The 22,894-nt window shown below is 47.0% G+C and overlaps 1 protein-coding gene across 12 annotated transcripts in view; it reads right to left on the minus strand.

Moving 5' to 3' along the window:
* The window catches only part of Znf384 (zinc finger protein 384), a 32,391-nt gene extending 11,800 nt beyond the window's left edge, over positions 1 to 20,591 (minus strand). The window contains exons 1-8 of one of the 12 annotated variants that reach the window (XM_045139665.1): positions 20,052 to 20,255; positions 19,490 to 19,549; positions 18,625 to 18,729; positions 7,697 to 7,767; positions 6,698 to 6,935; positions 6,416 to 6,463; positions 5,886 to 6,222; positions 5,000 to 5,092 (exon numbers count right to left, since the gene is read on the minus strand). In XM_045139665.1, coding sequence (XP_044995600.1) covers positions 5,000 to 5,092; positions 5,886 to 6,222; positions 6,416 to 6,463; positions 6,698 to 6,935; positions 7,697 to 7,762 — 782 coding nt within the window. In that variant the 5' untranslated portion in view covers positions 7,763 to 7,767; positions 18,625 to 18,729; positions 19,490 to 19,549; positions 20,052 to 20,255. Of the gene's footprint in view, positions 1 to 4,999; positions 5,093 to 5,885; positions 6,223 to 6,415; positions 6,464 to 6,697; positions 6,936 to 7,696; positions 7,768 to 18,624; positions 18,730 to 19,489; positions 19,550 to 20,051; positions 20,261 to 20,557 lie in introns of those variants that run through there. The other 11 variants (XM_045139672.1, XM_045139663.1, XM_045139670.1 and 8 more) reach the window with 11 other exon arrangements.
* Between the last annotated feature and the right edge of the window lie 2,303 nt (positions 20,592 to 22,894).

Genomic DNA, 22,894 nt, shown 5'->3' on the forward strand with positions numbered 1-22,894 from the left:
TAACAAGATCAAGGACAGCCTGGACTGCGTAAGACCCTGTCTCAAAAAAGTAAAACGAAACAAAACAAAACAAAAAAAGGTAAATCAGTTGGGCTTGGTGGCACATGCCTTTAATCCCAGTCCTTGGGAAGCAGGGGTAGAAGGATCGCTGTGAGTTCAAGGCCAGCTTGAGACTCCATAGTGAATTCTAGGTCAGTCTGGCTTCGAGTGAGACCCTACCTGGGTGGGGAAAGGAGGAGCAACAGAGTGACACCACAAAGTACCACGTGTGGGTTACGATGACAGCAACTGCCACTTGCTGTGCCTAATGTTGTTAGAGACTGAACCAGTTAGTACTTTAAGCACATTTGTTTCTACTGACAACCACCCAGCAAGCATTACTACCCTGTTTCACAGGAAGGAACACAAAGGCCCTGAGAGCAAGTGATTGCTGACGGACAGCTACTCATTACAGAGCCACAAGGCTAGCCCAATACCCCAGTCCGGGCACTACCAGTGTTCAGGCAGAGGCTGCTGGACAATCGTCTGCTAGGTGAAGGGAGTGCCCCGCATGGTAATTCAAGTACAGGTTGAGCATCCTAATACAAAAATCCAGAATTTTGGGCTGGAGAGATGGCTCAGTGGTTAAGGTGCTTGCCTGAAAAGCCAAATGGAATTCATTACAGTGGCTAGAGTCTCCTGGCACGCCCATTCTCTCCCTCCCTCCCTCCCTCCCCTGTGTCTCTCTATTTGCAAATAAATGAATTAAACAAAACAAAACAAAACAAAAAACCTGAGCATTGACATGATAACACAAGTGGAAATTTCATATCTAACCTCCCTAGCACCCATGAAAGCCAGACACAAGAAAAGGCGCATACACCTAAATTCACTTGCAACACCCATTCTCATTCTCCTCTCTTTGTCTCAAATACAGGCGTGGGCTGGAGAGATGGCATAGCGGTCAGGGCACTTACCTGAGAAGTCTAAGGATACAGGTTCGATTCTCCACTACCCATGTAAGCCAGATGCACAAGGTGGCGCATGTGTCTGGAGTTTGTTTGCAATGGCTGGAGGCCCTGGTGCGCCCAGTCTTTCTCTATCTGCCTCTTTCTCCCTCTCAAATAAAAAAGTAAATAAGGAAAAAAAAAAAACTAGGCTCACTAAAACTACTGTATAAAATTACCTTTTGGCTGTATATATAGGGTATATATAAAATAAACATGAATTTCCTTTTTCCCCCCAAGAGGTAAGTAAGGTCTAACTGTAGCCCAGGCTGACCTCAAATGCACAGTGATCCTCTATCTCTGCCTCCCAAATGTTGAGATTAAAGTCTGTGCCACCATATCTGGCTTAAAAATTAATTTCTTTCTTTTTTTTTTTTAAATTTAACTAAAAAGAGTTCACACAAAACACAGAGTATTTCAAGTTTCAAACTGCAGGCCATGGTTTACCTCTTCTTCAGATGGAGACCTGAGGGGTGTGCTTTGCGCAGTCTGTACAGTCACAATATTCAGTAAATCTGGATTTATAACAAAGTTACATCCTTTCAGATACATCTAAGAACTGGTGTCTGTGTTCAATTTCTTTCACAAACAGTAACTAATCATGTCCTGTAAATTCTTTTTTCAAGGCAGGGTCTCACTCTAGCTCAGGCTGACCTGGAATTCACTTATGCAGACTTGGGGGGCTTGAATTCGCAGAGTCCTCCTACCTGTGCCTCCCGAGTGCTGGATTAAAGGTGTGCGCCACCACGCCTGGCCAGATATTTAACTTATTTATTTAGTGGGGAGAGGGGAAGAGGAAGAGAAAGAGGTAGATAGTAAGTGGGCATGCCAGGGCCTCCAACTGCTGCAAACAAACCCCAGACACATGCACCACCTTATGCACCTGGTCTACATGGGTTCTGGAGAATTGAACCTGGGTCCTTAGGCTTTGCAGGCAAGCGCCTTAACTGCTAAGCCACTTCTCCAGCCCCCGCCCCCCTTTTTTTGTTTTTTCAACGAAGGGTCTCACTGTAGCTCAGGCTGAGCTGGAATTCACTGTTTATTCTCAGGATGGCCTGGAACTCATGGTGAGCCTCCTACGTGCGCCACCACACCCGTTTTTTTTTTTTTTTTTAAGGTAGGATCTTACTCTAGCCCAGGCTGACCTGGAATTCACTATGTAGTCTCAGGGTGGCCTTGAGCTTGTGATAATCCTCCTACCTCTGCCTCCTGAGTGCTGGGATTAAAGGAGTATGCTATCGCGCCTTTTTTAAGAAGCTATATGGGGGTTGGGTAAGGGTAGAGGGAAGGAAAAAAAAAAAAAAAAAGAAGCTATGTGGCCCAGGCTGGAATAAACTCGATGCTCCTTCAAATGCTGGGATTACTGGTGCATGACATCAAACTCACTTTTGGTCCCAAGTATTTCAGATATGGAACACTCAACCTGTATTTCTAGCAACTTTGACGTTCTACAAAACCAAATGAGAGAGAGCCCTCTAATGCAGGATGTTGGTTGGTTGAGCTAGGAGAACTTTGGCAGTGGGCACTTGGTAAGGGAAGAAAAGCTAACATCCCACATCATGCAGACCATTACTGTTCTGGAGACCATTCATATGAACTACAATAAGAATAATATCCTTAGGCTGGAGATATTGCTTAGTGGTTAAGGCAGTTGACTGCAAAGCCAAGGGACCCAGGTTCAGTTCCCCAGGACTCACATAAGCCACATGCACAAGGTGGCTCATGTGTCTGAAGTCCGTTTGCTGTGGCCGGAGGCCCTAGCACACCCATTCTCTCCCTTTCTTCCTCTCTCTCTCAAATAAATGAATAAAAATACATATAACTTATTTGAGAGCAACAGACAAAAAGAGCAGAGAGAGAGAGAATGGGCATGCCAGGGCCTCCAGCCACTGCAAACAAACTCCACATGCATGCGCCCCGTTGTGCATCTGGCTAAAGTGGGTCCTGGGAATCAAGCCTCAAGCTGGGATCCTTAGGCTTCATGGGCAAGTGCTTAACTGCTAAACCATAACTCCAGCCCTAAAATAAATAAACAGATAGATAGATAGATAAACATATATATATATATATATATATATATATATATATATATTTTTTTTTTTTTTTGGTTTTTCGAGGTAGGGTCTCACTTTAGCCCAGGCTGACCTGGAATTCACTATGGAGGCTAGGGTGGCCTTGAACTCATGACAACCCTCCTACCTCTGCCTCCCGAGTGCTGGGATTAAAGGCATGTGCCACCACACCCAGCTCCTAAAAATATTTTTAAAAGAGTGGTATCCTTGGAGGCAAGTAATGCAATAGCCTTAGTTACAATAACCACTTTCAAACATCGTCCTAGTTTTTTCCTAGGATGCTCAGAACAATTTCACACACCTGTATTTCCTCTCAAAATATTTCCACACAATAAATGAGGATGTGACTGATGGTCTCATTTCATACACGGGAACAAAGAGTTAAAGAAAAGTGGAGTTGATCAGAATAAAAGTCAAATGCCTCCAACACCAACAAAATGTTACCACCAGAATGAATGGAGGCAGTTGGCACATACACACGTATCAAGTCATTTTCTATCTTTCTTTCTTTTGTTTTTTCCTCTCTGACTTTCAGTTCAGATGTACACTAAGTAACAAAACCAATAGTCTTTGGGATGTCGCAGTCCTGTTTCTGAAGAAATTCTTTACATCTAGAACACAATTAGTCACCTTCTAGTTTCAGACTTCTCTAAGTAACTTGGGTGTGGGGGTCTTTCAAGAACTGCACAAACAATGACCAGGTGGACAGTACTAACAGGTTTCCTTCCAAAGGTATATTCACAATTCACAATTCTTTATATAGATACACATACACATTCCTGTACAGACAGACAGACACACAATGTGAAGTCCAGAGATAGCTTCATCACGTCCAAAACCCAAATTAACTTGACAGAATCAGGGCCCTGGTTGGCAAGAAAGACTCCACAGGGTGTAAGAGAATCCTCTCCATCCTCCCAAAACATATTTTTTTTTGAGACAAGCTCAACAGACTAGCCTTTTTCTTTCTTTCTTTTTTAATGCAAGAGCAGGAGCGTAAAAGTGTGTGTGTGTGTGTGTGTGAGAGAGAGAGAGAATTGCACACCACGGCCTCTAGCCACTGCATCCCAACTCCAGATGCAAGCCCCACCTAATGCACACGTGGGACCTCACACACTCGCAGCACTCTTTTAGGTCTGGCTTATTTGGGACCTAGAGAGTTGAACACGGGATGGACCCTTAGGCTTCACAGGAAGTGCTTTAACCACTAAGCCACCTCTCCAGTCCCCAGTTTTTTTTTTTGTTTTTTTTTTTTTGAGGTAGGGTCTCACTCTAGCTCAGGCTGACCTGGAATTCACTATGTAGTCTCAGAGTGGCCTTGAACTCATGGTGATCCTCCTACCTCTCACTACCAAGTGCTGGGATTAAAGGCGTGCGCCACCACATCCAGGCGCCCAAAACATTCTTTATATAAATGTATCTCCATGTCACAATGGCCTCACTTGGAACAAATATGTAAAAATCCAGTTATCTTCACAATAAAGTTATAGGGGATTTTCACTTCATGAACGGATATATAAAAGAATGCCTTTAAATGAATCAAACTTGTCAGGTACCTTTATAATATGGTATGATGTAAACATTTTCCAGGAACACTTATTGTGTAAAGTGGGATACACCTGTAATAATAAAGCTGCAATGAACTTCTGGATTATAGCTGGAATTCTGCAGTGCTCAGTATTTTCTGCATAGCAACACTGCCCTCTTTTTCATGTATAAGGAGGTATTGACATAGTGTATTTGTGGCTACTGTCCATAGTAAAACTGAACAATGCAAATAAAAATCAGTGCTAAATAACGATTATTTCTTATCTTTCTACTGAAGTTCCCAACATCCTAAAGTTTATCTGTTATATTCTCCCACAAATGGGAGGCACACACAGAATTCTCCCCATTTTACAGATGAGGAAACTGAGGCGCAGAGAGGGGAAAAGGACTTGCCCAGGGTCACACAGCAAGTTCGTGGTGGAGCCGGGAACTGAATCCATGAGCCCAAGGCTCTGTCCATTTCCTGTGCCGCAGTTCCCTTCGCTCCTAAAATGGGAACAACATTGCCCATCTCGGTACACTACGGACAGAAGCAGTCTCCCAGCCATGCACACCTGCCCCTGTCTACGTCAACGCCATGAGAATGGCTAACCCACTCTGCACACCGGACCAAATTCCCAACACCCACTGGGGATACGGACAGTACTAAAGGAGACTTCCTTCTTCTATTTTCAAAAGGCAAGAACTCTTTAACGTAGCAGTGTTCATGCAGCACCACATGCAGATATGCACATAATGCTTTTACGCATGGAGACCTTGGAGAAAGTGGAGGATCAAAATGACTTCCATGAACTGGAAAGTGAGGAAACAGTTACTGTATAGATGTAAATCCTCCCACCCCAACCACGCAGGGGCTAAGGGGCTCAATCCTCAAACACAGCCCCAAAGCTGGTAGGTGGCACATAGATTAGGTTAGGTGCTCACCAGAAATGTTTCTTAGGAAAATAGGAAATACAGAAGCAAAAATGAGCTACACGACAGAGTGTGGAGCCCAGCCTGAAGCCTTATTACAGAGACTCCGGTCACTCCAAAGTCAGTTAGGGCTGAAGATGACTAAAGCTGGGTTAAAAAGGTCTGAAAGGGATGCATCCTGGGGGAAGGACCACCAGAGAAGTGCCAGCAGCTCCGCCTTCCTACGCTAAAAATGGGATGCCTGACATGCAAGTGGCTGAGGTAGAAAGCTGTTGAGACAACAGAGCCTGACCAGGACAGGACCCAGAGGGTAGGGAAGCTGAGACAATGATCCTCAACCCATCCTGTCCCTGGTTCTGATTCCTACCTATAGGTCTTGCCGTCTTTCTGATGGTCATCCTCATCCTCAGGGGCAAGAACGTAAGGATCGTTCATCTCAGGCAGCCCTGATTCCAGCATCCGTTTCTTCTTGCGGCCCCGTGGAGGCTTAGGAGCCACACTGCCACCTCCACCACCACCACCACCACCTCCTTCCTCGGTTAGGGCTGATGCTACCTTCTTAGAGAGGTCAGGGACCACCTGCAGGGCTTGTGAGCCGGGGGGAAGAGCTGAGACAATCATGGGAGCCGAAATGGGGAAGGTCTGAGCTGCTGAGGCTGTGGTCACAAGAGAGCCTGAGGGGGATGTGATTACCAAACCAGGACCTAGGATTGGGAGAAAAAGGAGACGAGGTCACGCTCACTCCTGACCCTCAGTCTGCTGCATCTCACTTCCCACAGACTTGTCTAGCTAACCCTCACCACCACCCTCCGACCCGCAGCACAGGAAACCCCAAGCCCTGTAGGAAAATCAGTCTCCTAGCCCTGCCCCCCACCCCCTGGTAGCAGTGAGATTTACCCCTTGATTGACTCCCTTCTCTTCTCCACCTCTGAGAACAGGAGACTCCTTGATTCAGAGAAGGAAAGAATGTCACCTCCTCAAAGGCAGGGACCGCATCTTCTACTTCTTTGTATCCCCCACCATGCCTAGCACATTGCTAGGCACACAGTAGGCACTTAATAAAAATCTGATTGAGGAATTAAACACATACCCCACTCCCCATGTCCTCAGAGCCCTCCAGCCTGGGGCGCTGATCGTGGGGGATCAACACCTCAGATTGGAGAGAGCAGAGGTGCTCACCCGCAGTCATCAGTCCTGTAGATGGCACAGGGACCACTGTGATATTCTGGGTCACAGATGCCTGGCTGTGTGGGGTCAGCTGTTCTGACTTGGACTCTGTGTCCATGCTGATGCCAGAGGGCAGGGACACTGAGGCAGGCACTGTCAGCAAAGTGGGGTAGTGAGGTGGCGCCAGTCCACAGCCCTTCTCCGGCAACAGCTGATCCTTCATCTTGTTGATGAACATTGTATTCTCAATCTAAAATAAAAGGAGGGCAGGGAAGTACTCGCTTTAGGCTGAGAGTGTATGATTCTGCCTACTCTCTAATCCGTGTTCTCTTTCTTGAAGATCAAGGAATAAGTAGTTGAAATCTGCTTCTAGACAGAAGCTAGGCCAAAATACTATGTAATTTTCAGTAAAATAACACATGGTTTATCGTGATTCAGCCTCCACAGTAATAAAACTAACTCCATAAAGAATTTGTTACTTGAGTACTTGAGCTGGGAAGAGGTGTCAGTGGGTAAAGCACCAGCCACACAACGTATCTGAGAGTGACAGAGGGACAAGAAAGAGAATGGGCGCGCTAGGGCCTCCAGCCCCTGCAAACAAACTCCAGACACGTGTGCCCCCTGTGCATCTGGCTTACATGGGTCCTGGGGAATCGAGTCTCAAACTGGGGTCCTTGGGCTTCACAGGCAAGCGCTTAACTGCTAAGCCATCTCTCCAGCCCCACACATACCTGATTTTGAATCCCTAGATCCCGTGTAAAAACTGGTGTGCACAAACACCAAGAAAAAAAAAAAAAAGGCATTAACTTTGCCGGACATGGTGACACATGCCTTTAATCCCAGCACTTGGGAGGCAGAGATAGACAGACTGATGTTAGAGTTTGAGGCCAGTCTGGGACTACAGAGTGAGTTCCAGGTCAGCCTGAGCTATATATAGTGAGACCATACCTCAAAACAATGACAAAATGAACTTAATACTCAGAGTTTAAAAAAAAATCAAATACCACTTACCTGTCCTGAGACTGTGGGGATAGAAGGCCAGAAGTATGGGTTAGAATTGAAGTGAGATTCTTCCATTCTACCTGAAGAAACAATGAAAGACGATGTCACACCCAAGAACAACTGCAGCAGGCTAGCAATGGAGTAGAGCTGAGAATCAGCAGTGAAGACCTTAGTACCTGGACCAGGAATGGCAGTAGAGGCCTGTAATCCTTGGACTGAGGCCACCTCACTACCCCACTTTGCTGACAGTGCCTGCCTCAGTGTCCCTGTCCTCCGGTATCAGCATGGACACAGAGTCCAAGTCAGAACAGCTGACCCCACACAGCCAGGCATCTGTGACCCAGAATATCACAGTGGTCCCTGTGCCATCTACAGGACTGATGACTGATGGTAAGTTTGAACCTACCCTGGACTACATTAGAAAAAAAAAGGGGGGGGCTAGAGAGATGGCTCAGCAATGATGGTTCAGATGTACTTCCTGTGCATGGATGAAAGCCTAAAACACTGCTCAGAAGCTTCCACCTCCTGGACTCACATAACAGCTAGGCATAGCCACATGTGCCTGTAACCCCAATCTTATAGGGGAGCAGAGAAACAATGGAAAAGAGCATTTGAAGCTCTTCTCTAGCCACAGCAGGCAAGCACACCCCAACGCAGGTAAATGCACGGGGAGCTGCATGGGCAGATGCATATTCCAGACGTACACCACATACAAGCAAAAATAAAAACGAACACCTAACACACCCCCTTTTACATTAAATTTACCTATTTGGTGTGTATCATGTTTGTGTATGAGTGCAGACATGCATGCCATGGTGCTGCTGTGGGTGTCAGATGACAGCTTAGGTGCCAGCCCTCACTGTCCACCTCATGCCAGGCAGGGTCTCGTATCAGCCACTGCTCCACTCGGTGAGTGTGCGCAAATCTCCATGTCTGCCTTCCTTCTGGCCACAGGGGTAAGCCCAGCACGCTTCTGGCTTTTATGTGGGCTCTGGGGTCTGAACTGGAGTGCTCTGGGGCCTGAACTGGTGTACCGTAGGGGGTCTAAAACTTGGGGTGCTCTGGGGTCTGAACTGGGGGCTCAGAGTTGAACAGCAAATGCTATCAACTAAGGCATCCCCTTAGCCTCTCACAGACAACATATAGTCATATGTCTCACTGAGCTACAGAATGTCTGCCACATTCCAAAGAAACAGAATTGACCCAGGAGTGGTAGTGCATACTTTTAATCCCAACACTTGAAGGCAAAGGTTAGAAGGATCACTAAGTTTGAGGACAGCCTGGGACTACAGAGTGAATTCTAGGTCAGCCTGGGCTAGCACCTTATACCCCTGCACTGAGGCAGGAGACCTAGCGCAGTGAGTTCCAGGTCAGCCTGCGCTACAGTGCCTCAAAAAAAAAAGGGGCGGGGGGAAACAGAACACAAAGCTGTTGTCACCTTTCATTTGGTGACAAGAGAAATGAGATGGAAGTGAACAAGGACGCCCAAATAAACCACTTTGTATCAGAGAACAATCAGTGTCTACCCTGGAGATGGTCAGAGACCCTTCCCCAAATTCTTTAAATTTATTTTCCTAATTTCAGGCAACGTAGGTAAGGAGCTCATCACCTGTCTGGCATGTTGGCATGTGGGACTTCCTGGGTTTGATACCTAACACCAAGGAGGGAAACACATGCATACAAAAAAGGGAAAACCAGGGTTGGAGAGATGGCTCAGCAGTCAAGGCACTTAATTCCCTTCAAAGCTTAATGATCTGGGTTCAATTCCCCATTACACACATAAAGCCAGATGTACAAAGTGACACATAGATCTAAAGTTCATTTGCAGTTGCTGGAGACCCTGGTATGCCCATTCTCTCTCCCTGTCTCTCTCTGCTTGCAAATAAATGGTAGCACACGCCTTTAATCCCAGCACTCGGGAGGCAGCGGTAGGAGGATCACCGTGAGTAGGAAGCCACCCTGAGACTACATAGTGCATTCCAGATCAGCTTGGACTATAGTGAAACCCTACCTTGAAAAAGAAACCAAAAAACAATGAATTTGTGCGCTAGAGAGATGGCTTAGCAGTTAAGAGATTTTCCTGTAAAGCCTAAAGACCCAGGTTCGATTCCCTGGTACACACGATGTGGTGCATGACTCTGGAGGCCCTCTACATCTTTCTGTCTCCCTCTCAAATAAATAAGTAAAACATTACAATTTTGGGTTTTTGTTTGTTTGTTCGCTCTTTTGAGGGAGGGTCTCGCTCTACCCCAGGCTGTCCTGGAATTCACTATGCAGTTTCAGGCTGGCCTTGAATCCACAGCAATCCTCCTACCTCTGCCCCTCAAATGTTGGGATTAAAGGCATGTGCCACCACACCTGGCTTACATTCTGTAATTGAGTCTGCAGCTTCAGACCCTAGCAGGCCAACTCCTGCTGCGAGGGCGCTGTCACTGGTGGATGTGTCAGAGAGCAGTCTGTGCGCTGGTGGGTTGTGTGGAGCTGGTGGCTGGTGTTTTGCTTGCTGCAGCTTTCTCTCTGCTTCTTCTGCCACTGCTGGGACTTCCCCTGGACCTGTGGGCCTGCAATAAATCCCGTCTTCCCTCAACTGTGTGTGCTTTGGATGCTCATCCCAGTCACATGGAACTGTCCACAACAATTAGCATACTCAATTTTCATAAAATTACAGAAGAAGGGGCTAGAGAGATGGCTCAGCAGTTAAGGTACTTGCCTGGGAAACCTAAGGACCCAGACTTGATTCCCCAGTACCCACCTAAGCCTGATGCAGAAGGTGGAGCATACATCTGGAGTTCATTTGCAGTGGTGAGAGGCCCTAGTGTGCCAATTCTCTCTTTCAAATAAGTAAAAAAAAAAAAAGAAAGAAAAAAACCTTACAAAAAAATGAACTTGACTTAACCCACTTTTTCTTTTCTTCACTTTATATTTATTTATTTGAGAAAGAGAGAGGGAGAGGGCTGGAGAGATGGCTTAGTGGTTAAGCACTTGCCTGTGAAGCCTAAGGACCCTGGTTCAAGCAAGGCTCGGTTCCCCAGGTCCCACGTTAGCCAGATGCACAAGGGGGCGCACGCGTCTGGAGTTCGTTTGCAGAGGCTGGAAGCCCTGGCGCGCCCATTCTCTCTCCCTCTATCTGTCTTTCTCTCTGTGTCTGTCGCTCTCAAATAAATAAATTAAAAAAAAAAAAGAGAGAGAGAGGGAGAGAGAGAACAGGCATGCCAGGGCCTCCAGCCACTGCAAATGAACTCCAGGTGCGTACAACCCCTTGTGCATCTGACTTACGTGGGTCCTGGGGAATCAAACCTGGATCCTTTGGCTTTGCAGGCAAACACCTTAACCGCTGACCCACCTCTCTAGCCCTTTAACCCATGTTTTCTAAAATGTAGCAAAACAGAATGCACCCAATCAGTGGCTACAACAACTTCACAAATCAGGGTTAGCACTAAATGACTACACAACTTCTGGAAAATTCAGTTCCCTGACTTATCTTAAGCATCCCAAGGGCTCTAGTTACAAGGTCTCCATAAAATGAATACCAAAAGTACACATTCAAGTCCCTTTTAGAAAATGACTCATTTGTGTATTACCTATGCTTATCCGCCTAACACCTAATACAGTGTAGATGCTACATAGTTGTTATACTGTACTATTTAGGGAATAGTGACAAGAAAAAACGTGCATGCTCAGCAGAGACAGCCATTGCAGGTCTAATGACACTGTACACCAGTAACATTTGTGGCTGACCCCTGGGGGAGGGCCAGCTGGACAATAAGAAAGACACCAGTCTTTCATAAAGTTCTAGACTATCCAGCTCTAACCTCCTCTGGCAATAAAATCAAGAAGCAATATAGGGCTAAAAAGATGGGTCAGTGGCTAAAGTAATTGCCTGAAAAGCCGAATGACCCAGGTTCGATTCCACAGTACCCACATAAATCCAGATGCACAAACTGGCACATGCATCTGAAGTCCATTTACATTAGCTGGAGGCCCTAGCCTGCACATGTACTTTCTCTTTCTTTCTCTCTGCTTACAAATGAATAAATAAGTAAATAGGTGAAAAATAAAAAAGAAACAATCTGCGTGAGAAGGAAAATACTTAGTAGCAAAGGCCAGTAAGTTAAAAAGGAGACATGAAAGGAAGGGAGGAGGGTACTTAATAGGTTGATATTGTATATATGTAAGTACAATGATTGAGATGGGGAGGTAATATGATGGAGAATGGAATTTCAAAGGGAAAGTGTCAGGGAGGAGGGAGGGAATTACCATGGGATTTTTTTTATAATCATGGAAAATGTTAATAAAAATTTAAAAATTAGAAAAAAGAAAAAGAAAAATCAAATAAATAATTAAAAAGAAAAGAAACAATCTAATAGTTTAAGGGACTCCAACTTGCCAATTTTGGGGGGATGCCCTGATCCCGTATTCTACATTATACATTGGTACCTTCCAGCTGTCCCTGAAAGAGGGTTCATCACCCAAAATGCAATTATACACTTACTGATTTGAGCACCAGTGAGCTCTGTATGTATAAATTTTGAAAATGATGCTAGAAGCTCAATTCTCAATCCATAGCGAATCTTTCTCATCTCTGAACTTAGAAAAATAAAGCAGACAAAAGACAGGAGTGGTGACGGAGGGAAGAGAATGAAGTAGAGAATGAAGCCTCAGAATGAAAGAGTCCAGTTTATAGCTCCCTCCTAAGTAACAAAAGCAGCAGATGTGAAAACATAAAATAACAAGGCTCCCATACAGGATCCCTGAAAACAAGATCACAAAGACTAAGTGCACTCATCTTGTTCTACAGAAGCCTCAGGTGAAAGTTTCTCAAAAGTCACCTGTTTTGTTTTTAAACAATATTTATTTACTTACTAGAGAGAGGGGCAGATAGAGAAAATGAGTGTGCCAGAGCCTTTAGCTTGTCCATATGGCTTTAACTGGGTACCGGGGAATCAAACCTGGGTCCTTAGATTTCGCCAGCAAAAAAACACTGCCGCCAGGCGTGGTGGTACACGCCTTTAATCACAGCACTCAAGAGGCAGAGTCAGGGGGACTGCTGTGAGTTTGCGGCCACCCTGAGACTCCACAGTGAATTCCAGGTCGGCCTGGACCAGAGTGAGACCCTACCTCAAGAAAAAAAAACAAAACAATATTGCCGATCCATATTTCCAGCCCTATTTTGACAGTATGGGAAAGGTGAGGAGAGGGAATATATATGCGCATGCGCTAGGGCCTCCTGCTGGGTTCAATTAGCCAGCACTAATGCAAAGCCAGACACACAAAAGGGTGCTCCATCCGGTCCCACTGCAGCAGCTATAGGTCCTGGTGTACCTACCCATATTCATTCATTCATTCTCTCTCCTTGCAAATAAATAAAAATTAATGAACCTAGTAGGGTGGTGCATGCTTTTAATCCCAGCACTCAGGAGGCAGAGGTTTAAGGATCCCTATGAGTTTGAGGCCAGCCGGACACTACATACTGAACTCCAGGTTGGCCTGTCCTCAAAAAAAACAAAGTTTTTTTTTTTTTTTTTTTTTTTAAGATAGTGGTGGTACATGCCTTTAATCCCAGCGCTAGGGAGGCAGAGGTAGGAGGAGTTCAAGGTCACCCTGAGATTACATAGTGATTTCCAGGTCAGCCTGGGCTAGAGTAAAACCCTACCTTGAAAAACAAAAGAGGGAGTATTTCAGGTACCCTACAAATCTTAACCATTTAATCCCTAAAGTTCCATCAGCACAGATGGTAGGATTTTGTTTGGAGACAGTCCAAATATTCAGGCTGACCTTGCTCCTATGGCTGAGGAGGACCTTGAACTCTTTGATTCTCCCACCTTTGCCTAAATGCTGGGATTATAAAGTGGAGACACAGACTCTGGACTGTAAATAGCAGATCAGGAATCTGAACCCAGGAACAGAAGGAAAGTGACTCTGCCAGGCTCAGCAATGCACACCTCTTATTCCAACACTTGGAGAGAAAGGAGGATCTGGAGTTCAAGGTCATCCTCAGTGACAAGAGATCTTATCTCAAACAAAAAGGTGGGGTGGGGTGGACTTTTTTAAGGTGACTAACATTCACTAAGGTTATTCTCTGGCCTCCACATGCACCGCCCACAAGGAGGGGCTGGGGAGATGGATCAGCAGGTAAAAAACACTTGCTATGCAAGAATAAGAGTCTGAGATTGCCCGAGTTAGATTCTCTAGCACCCACATACACAGCAGGATGTGGCCATGCGTGTCTATAATCCCAGTGTAAAAAATAAGTAAGAGACAGGGCATGGTGACACACACCTTTAATACCAGCACTCAGGAGGCAGAGGTAGTCAGACTGCCCGAAGTTCAAGGCCAGCCTGAGACTATATAGTAAATTCCAGGTCAGCCTGGGCTACAATGAAACTCTTACCTTACAAAAAAAGAGGGGGGGGATCTGGGCATGGTGGTGCTCCCAGCACTCAGGAGGCAGAGGTAGGAGGATCGCATGAGTTCAAGGCCACTCTGAGAATACATAGTGAATTCTGGGTCAGCCTGAGCTAGAGAGAGACCCTACCTCAAAAAAAAAAAAAAAAAAAAAAATTAAGATAAAATAAAATGGAGGGGTCTGGAGAGATGGCTTAGCATTTAAGACGCTTGCCTGTGAAGCCTAAGAATTCATGTTCAAATCTCCAGGTCCCACATAGCCAAATGCAATGACACAAGTGTGCAATGTTGCACATGAGTCCAAGGGGGTGCACACATCTGGAGTTCATTCACAGCAGGGTGAAGGTCCTGGCACACCCATTCTCTTTCTTTCAAAAATAAAAGTATCTGGCTGGAGAGATGGTATAGTGGCTAAGGCACTTTCCTGCAAAGCCAAGGGACCCAGGTTCGATTCCCTAAGACCCACGTAACCCAGATGCACAAGGGGACGCAAGCATCTGGAGTTCATTTGTAATGGCTGGAGGCCCTGGTGTGCCCATTCTCTCTATCTGGCCCCCCTCTCTCCCTCACAAATAAAAATAAAATATGTAAGTACAATGATTGGGATGGGGAGGTAATATGATGGAGAATGGAATCTCAAAGGGGAAAGTGTCAGGGGGGAGGGAGGGAATTACCATGGGATATTATTTTATAATCTTGGAAAATGTTAATAAAAATTTAAAAATTCAAAAAAAATATTTTTTATTTTTATTTATTTATTTGAGAGTGACAGAGAGAGAGAGAGAGAGACAGAGAATATGGGGACGCCAGGGCCTCCAGCCACTGCAAACGAACTCCATATGCATGTGCCACCTTATGCATCTGGCTTACATGAGTCCTGGGGAATCAAACCTTGAACACAGGGCCTTAGGCTTCACAGGCAAGTGCCATCTCTCTAGCCCAAAATAAAATATTTTAAAAAATCATTAAAAAATTTAAAATAATAAATAAATAAGCCTGGTATGGTGGTGCACACCTTTAATCCCACCACTCAGGAAGCAGAGGCAGGAAGATGGCCTGTCTTAAATTCAAGGCCACCCTGAGACTGCACAGTAAATTCCAGGTCAGCCTGGACTAGAGTAAAACCCTACCTCAAAAAAGAAAGGGAAGGAGGGAGGAAGAAAGGAAAAAAGCCAAAAAAAAAGTGGGGGGGGCATGGCTTCTATAAGGGAATAAAACCGTACAACATATAAGTGAGCCACACCATGATGGTGTGGCCCCATCTAGGAACTAAAATCTAAAACCTTTCTAGGAATGAACTATATTTTCAGAAAGCTATCAACATTTTCAAAAACCCAAGGTGTTTTTTTTTTTTTTTTTGAGGTAGGGTCTCACTCTAGCCCAGGCTGACCTGGAATTCACTCTGTAGTCTCAAGGTGGCCTTGAACTCAAGGTGATCCTCCTACCTCTGCCTCCTGAGTGCTGGGATTAAAGGTGTGTGCCACCACGCCCGGCTCTATGCAAACGAATTCTAGATGCATAAACCACCTTGTGCATAAGGCTTACATGGATCCTGGGGAAATACCTGGGTCCTTTGTCTTTGCAAGCAAATGCCTTAACCACTAAGCAATCTCTCCAGCCCTAAAAAAAAAAAAAATTTTCTTAAAGACAAAAAAGGGTTGAAGAGATTGCTCAATGGCTACAGTACTTGCGAGCAAAGTCAAAGAGCCTAGGACATACATAAGCACAAGATGCACAAGGTGGCACATGCATCTGGAGTTTGTCTGAAATGGATGGAGGCCCTGTCCTCCCGAGCTTCTTTCTCTCTAATAAATAATGTTTAAAATAAAAAGCCCCCCCCAAAAATTAAAAAAAAAGTGCCAAGTGTGATGGTACATACCTGTAATCCTAGCACTCAGGAAGCCGGAACAGAAAGATTCTAAATTCAAGACTTAGAAAGAAAGAAAAATGTACTACAAGAGCTGGTGAGATGGCTCAGTGGTTAAGGCACTTTGCTGTAAAGCCTAACAACATGGGTTTGATTACGCACTAACCACATACAGGCAGATGCACAAAATTGCACACGCATCTGAAGTTTGTCTGCAGCAGCTGGAGGCCCTGAAGCTCCCATTCTCTGCCCCTGCTTTCAAAAAAATAAATAATTTTTTTTTTATTTATTAAGTTGAGAGGGAAAGAAAGAAGCAGAAAGAGGCAGATACAGAGAATGGGTATGCCATGGACTCCAGCCACTGCAAACGAACTGCAGATGCATGCACCCCCTTGTGCATCTGGCTTATGTGGATCCTGGGAAATCTAACCTGGGTCCTTTGGCTTTGCAGGCAAATGCTTTAACTACTAAGCCATCTCTCCAGTTCAATAAATATTTTTTTTAAATGTACTGAAGCTGGGCATGGTGGAATGTGCCTTTAATCCCAGCACTTGGGAGGCAGAGGTAGGAGGATTGCCATGAGTTCGAGGCTACCCTGAGACTACATCGTGAGTTCCATCCAGGTCAGCCTGGGCTAAAGTGAGACCCTACCTTGAAAAACCAAAGACAAACAAACAAAAAACAGTGGCAACAAAAATGTGCTAAGAAAGAAGAATGTTTTACGGCATGATGGCACACACTTTTGATTCTAGCACCAGGAGACAGAGGTAGGAGGAATGCTATGAGTTGGAGTCCACCCTAAGACTACATAGTGAATTCCTGGTCAGCCAGAGTTAGATCCTACTTCGAATCCCCCTACCAAGGGGGGGAAAAAAAGGCCTACTACCACACAACTGGCAATGCGGACCACTAACTTCTATCTTGGCACCAACAGATCACTAAAACCCCGGGGGGCAGCATTGGGACTCTCCTTGTTCTACCTATTTCTAACTGATGAATCTGGGAAGTCTGAGAAAGCAGAAGCACAGACTATGTACTTGGCAGCCTGGCATGGTGGCACATGCCTTTAACCCCAGTGCTTGGGTGGCAGAGATAGAGCAGCACGGGGAGTCCGAGGTCATCCTGAAACCGCATGGTGAGTTCCAGGTCGGCCTGGGCTAGAGCGAGACTCTACTTCGAAAAATGAGAAAAAGGGGTGGAGGGATGGCTTAGCAGTTAAAGCATTTGCCTGCTAAGGCAAAGGACCCAGGTTCGAGTCACCAGGACCCACGTTAGCCAGATGCACATGGGTGCATGCGTCTGGAGTTCGTCTGCAATGGCTGGAGGCCCTGGTGAACCCATTCTCTCTCTGTCTCTCTGTCAAATAAATAAATAAATAAAAATAAAATATTTAAAAAAGAAAAATGAGGGAAAAAAAGGATATACATTTAGCATGTACAATTGTGTGGGTTTGATCTGCAGCATTCACACACACACACACAGCAGATAGAAGTCTGAAGGAGAAATATGTATGCAATATTTAACATTAACTCAACTCTAAAACCTACTAGGATGGCGGGGCATGGTGGCTCATGTTTTTAATCCCAGCACCCATGAATTCAAGGCCAGCCTTGGACAGAGAGAGTTGAGTTCCAGGATCAGGCAAGACTAGACTAGACCCTACCAGGAAAAAAAAATCCCCAAAATCTACTGAGAATAAACTTCATATTCAACAGCCTGGAATTGGTTTGTGGTAGTTCTTTTTTCTCTTCTGAGACAGAATTTTACTATGTAGCTGGCCTTGAACAAGACTCTCCTGACTCAACTTCTTAAACGTTATCTCGTGGGCTAGGAAGATGCTCAGTGGAAAAAGCGCTTGCTGAGCTGGATGGAGTACCAGAGTTTGAGTCCTAGACCCCCATATAAACCCCAGGAAGCAGTGGCGGGCTTCTGTCATCCCAGCACACAGACGCCACCATCAAGATGGGAGACAGACAAGAGAATTTCCCTGAAGCTCGTTGCAAACGCAGCAAAGCAAGAATCCAGAGCAGGAAACCTTGCCTCAAGTGAGGCGGGCGTCCTCCACACGTGTGCACTCACATGCACCGAGTTATTTTTAAAAGGCATCTACTTGTCTCTAGGCATGACGGTGTAGTAGTGCATGTCTACAATCTCACTGCTGGGAAGTTCAGTGAAAGCAGGATGTTCCCCGGGGCTGGCAGGTTAGCTTATACACAAAATTGGTGAGCTGTGGATTCAGAAAGCTTGTCTCAACGCAGACAGCAACCCAGGAAGACCCCCTGCACAAATGTGCCTATGCACCCGAACAGACCACACAATGTAAACACACAAGAGCAAGAAGAAAAAATAAATCCCAGAGCCCAGCATGGTGGCACACGCCTTTAATCCCAGCACTCAGGAGGCAGAGGTAAGAGGATCGCTGTGAGTTCAAGGCTACCCTGAGACTATATAGTGAATTCCAGGTCAGCCTGGGCTAGAGAGAGACCCTACCTCGAAAAACAAAAACAAACAAACAAAAAAGTCAATACTCTGGAGGCTGAGGTTGAGGAGATAAAAGATGTGGACTTGTAGGGTTATAAGCTCTGAGCTTCATGTCTTTTAGGTTCATACATTACATTGTCAGTTTACCTAAATTCTCACTATTGCTACACCTGGTGAGGCATACCTGTAATCCCAGCGTTTAGGAAGCAGAAGCAGAAAGACCATCTCCAGTTTAAGACAGCCGTGTATATAATGAATTCTGGGCCAGACAAAGCTACATAACATGAATCTCAAAAACAAAAAAGAAAGTCTCTTATCACCATCAGACCTCACATTTGAGTTTTCCCAGAACTTATTTCTGGAGTGGTCTAGTCCATACAATTTTATCTGCTTTACTTCATATCAGGCAAGAAACAGTCCCTCCACCCCTGAAAAACTTTGTGTTACATCAAATTCAAATAACTCCATGTCACAGATTCTCTCACCGCCCTTTTTTTGAAGTTAGGGTCTCACTCTAGCCCAGGCTGACCTGGAACTCTGTAGTCTCAGACTGACCTCAAACTCACAGTGATCCTCCTATCCCAGCCTCCCAAAGTCTGGGATTAAAGGCATGCTCACCACACCCACTCTAAACTCAGCTCTGTTTCCAACATAGGAAAATAACTCCATAAGTTAGGCCATAAGGACTGTATTTATAATTGGGGCGATTGTGTCCTCACAGCACAGTAAATTTCTCCGCTGAACCAATTCAACCCTGTTCAGTGGTTTTACTTGAGCACTTCGCATTTCAATTCTGATGAGGTGATGGAAGGTGACAGAGGTACACTAACTTTTTACACACACAAAAAAAACTGAGTACCCTTCAAGAAAAACATAGGAAAAGGCTTATTTTTCTCCCATAACAAACACCCATATTACCATTGTTATTACTTGAATAATTGTCAGATAAAAAAGAATACTTGTCAAGAAGGAAACAACCAACCAACCAACCAACTAATATCCCACCTCCCTTCCAAACCAGAAAAACCACTGACCCAAAATTGTCTTACCCTCTCTCTCTCTTCCTCCTGCTGTCTTACTCCTCCTCCTTTCCAGGGCTCCTGAACTTTCTGTGAACAAATTGTCTAGGTTACAGGAGCCAGTAAGGGTGCAGCCACCAGGGAACTGTGAAGAACCTTAGGAATTTTCTGACTGTCAAGCAGCAGTCTAGAAGGTAGGCAGATCCCAGATCCCTAACCAATAACTGGGAGACATAAGGGCAGAGTGGCGGAGTTTGGTGCCACCCCATGCGTGGACAGGAGGGAAATAAAACTAGTTCCCAGGAACTAGGGGATGAACTCTATATGGCCCGTGCTTGGGCTCCACTCCTCCTGGGCTCAGAGACTGACTTTTCTCCGTGCCTGGGCGCTACAGGTAACCGGGGATGGGAGGGCCCACGAGATGGACGAGGAGGAGGGCCCCTACTCTTGGAAGGGGCTTGGGCCCGCCAAGCTGAGGGCAGGGGGGATGCCACAAGCCCTCGGGTCAGGCCCAGCGCCAAGTTCAGGCCCAGTCACTTCCTCTGGCCTCCCCCCCACCACCACTTCTGCGAGAACTTCGCCCCCAGCCTACCCAAGGCCTGGTGCCAAGAAGTACCTCCTCCAGCCTTCAGGGGTCTGCCTACCAGCCACCCCAGCTGTCCCCCCAAAACCTCGGCTCCCCTGACACAGCCCCCGGCGGGGGGGGCTCCTTCCTCCAGGTGTCAACCAGCACTCCCTCCTCGAGCACCCTCCCGCGGGCCGTCCCTCCGGCGCCCCTCCAGGGAGCTGAACTCTGCCACCCAGCAGACAGGCTCCCGCCCCCCGCGCCCCCCCACCCCCCGCCGCCCGCTCCTCCACAGCCACTTCCGGTTCCGGGACGGGCTCGCGGAGCCGCTCCGCGGACCCCCCTCGCGGCGCCCCCCGCCGCCCGCCCGGAAGAGGGGCCGGCGGCGGGGGAGGGGCGCGGGGCTCACCCGGCGGCGGCGGCGCCCGAGCCGAGCGGGAGGGACGGCGCGGGGCGAGGAGCGGAGCGCGCGGGCGCCACACACCGCACACGCACGGGACGCGCGCGACACGCCGCGGGCGGCCGACACTCACCCGGAAGTGGTGCTCGCGGGAATCCCGAGGCCTCCACGCCACCCCCCGCCCCGGCCGCCCTCCCTCCCGCCCACCCGCCCCCCCACGGGCTCGCTGAGGAGTCGCTACGGAGGGAAGGCGGGAGCGCCGGAAACGACAAGGGAGGAGGGACGGGAGCGGAGTGTGTGTGTGTGTGGGGGGGGGGGCGGCCCAGGCCTAGTCACTTCCGGGAGCGGCCAGGGCACTTCCGGCGCCGTTGGCGCTCCGCGGTAGTCCGGGCGGAAGTTGCGACGAGCGCAGGCGGAAGTGGCTTCTGCCCAGGCGCCGGCGGAAGCCCGGATGGCCGGGACGCCCGGCGGGGGCGGGGCCTGTGGCGGGCGGAGGCTGCGCACTCGGACGGAGGTCCCCGGCTTCCGGGAGGGACTTGGGGCGGTGGGAAGGTGGCAGGTTCGTGAGTTAGGTGTGCGTACGGGGGTGCGAGGCGCTGCGTTCTTCCAGCGCGGGAGTCGCTTTTCTTTTCCCGCGGCGTGGAATATACCCAAGTTGAGTCGCTTTTGCTTTTGTTTTTGTTTTTTTTCCCCTTGGGTTTTGGAGGTAGGTTTTGCTCTGGCCCAGACTGACCTGGAATTCACCGTGCAGCCTCAGGGTGGCCGTGAGCTCACAGCGATCCTCCTACCTCTGCTTCCAGAGTGCTGGCATTAGTGTGCACGAGCACGCCCTATTTTTTTTTTTAAATTAAAAACGTGTTTTTATTTACTCATTTGCAAGCAGAGAGACGGGGGAGACAGACCGAGAATGGGTGCACCAGAGCTTCCAGCTACCGCAAACGGACTACACATGCTTGCTTCACTTTCTGCAGCTGGCTTTACGTGGGGTACTGGGGAATCGAACCAGGGCCATCAGGGTTTGCAAGCAAAAACCTGTAACCGTTGAGCTACCTCTCCAGTCCCAGTTTTATTTTACTTTTTAAATTTAATTTCTAATTTTTTATTTCGAGGTAGAGTCTCACTCTAGCCCAGACTGACCTGGAACTCACTCTGGAACTTAGGCCGGTCTTGAACTCATAGCAACCCTACTTCGACCTCCTGAGTGCTGGGATTAAGGGCATATGTCACCAAGCTTAGCCATTGAATTTTCTTTTTCATTATAAGTACAGCAGATTAGTTTTAATATCATTTGCACTGGATGGTACTGTCTTTGGGAATTTAGGGACATATATTGCCTAAATGACGACCTGTGATGGCCCCTGCCAGTAGTTGAGGTGTTAGAAAACGTTAGCACCAGAAACGCTCTTGGGAGGAGGTGGTATAATACAACCACTTGGCTTTATAAAGGAATAACTAAAGGCCAGAAAGGGACAATGCAGCAGCTTATAGGAGTAGAGGGGAAAACGAAGAAAACTGGATTAATTTTTTTTTTTTTTTTGAGGTAAGGTCTCACTCTATCCCAGGCTAACCTGGAATTCACTATGTAGTCTCAGGGTGGCCTGGAACTCATGGTGATCCTCCTACCACTGCTTCCTTGAGTGCTGGGATTAAAGGCATATGCCACCACACTTCATTTATTTTCTGTAAAAAGAAATGCACAAGTATAAACTCTACAAAATCATTTTGTAATTACCAGTAACCAACCCTTTGAAATATTTTTTAATTAACATATTTATTTGCAAAAGAAGAGAGAGAAGAGAGACAGAAAGAGAGTGCCAGGGCCTCCAGCCGCTGCTGTATGTGGGTAGTGAGGAACTGAACCTGGGCCTTTTGGCTTTGCAGGCAAATGCCTTAACTGCTATGCCATCGCTCCAGCCCCTGGATTATTTTAAAAGGCTGGAGGGATGGCTCAGCGGTTAAGTGCGTTTCCTGTGCAAGCATAAGGGCCAACGGAGTCCCAAAACCACCCAAGTTGAAATCTCCAGAACCTAGGTAAACAGCTGGACCTGGCCACTCGCACCTCTAACCCTGGTCCTCAAGGAGTAGAGGACAGGGAATAGCCCTGGTTCTAGAAAGGCAGTAAGCTGGGGCTGGATTAATGGCTCAGCCGTTAGGGCACCTGCCTGCTACGACCCAGGTTGAGGTTTCATTCTCCAGGACCCACATAAAGCCAGATGCACACAAAGGCACATGCATCTGGAGTTCGTGTGTGGCGGCTGGAGGTCCTGGCATGCCCGGGATCTCTCTCTTCTCTTTCTCTCTGCTTACAAATCAATTTTCTCAACAACAACAACCAGAAAAAGAATAGGCAGGGCTGGAAAGATGGTTTAGCGGTTGAAGCGTTTGCCTGCAAAGCCAAAGGACCAGGTTCGATTCCTCAGGACCTGCATAAGCACAAGGTGGTGCATGTGTTTGGACTTTGCAGTGGTTA

This window comes from Jaculus jaculus, chromosome 23 (assembly GCF_020740685.1).
Source record: "Jaculus jaculus isolate mJacJac1 chromosome 23, mJacJac1.mat.Y.cur, whole genome shotgun sequence".
Lineage (NCBI taxonomy): Eukaryota > Metazoa > Chordata > Mammalia > Rodentia > Dipodidae > Jaculus > Jaculus jaculus.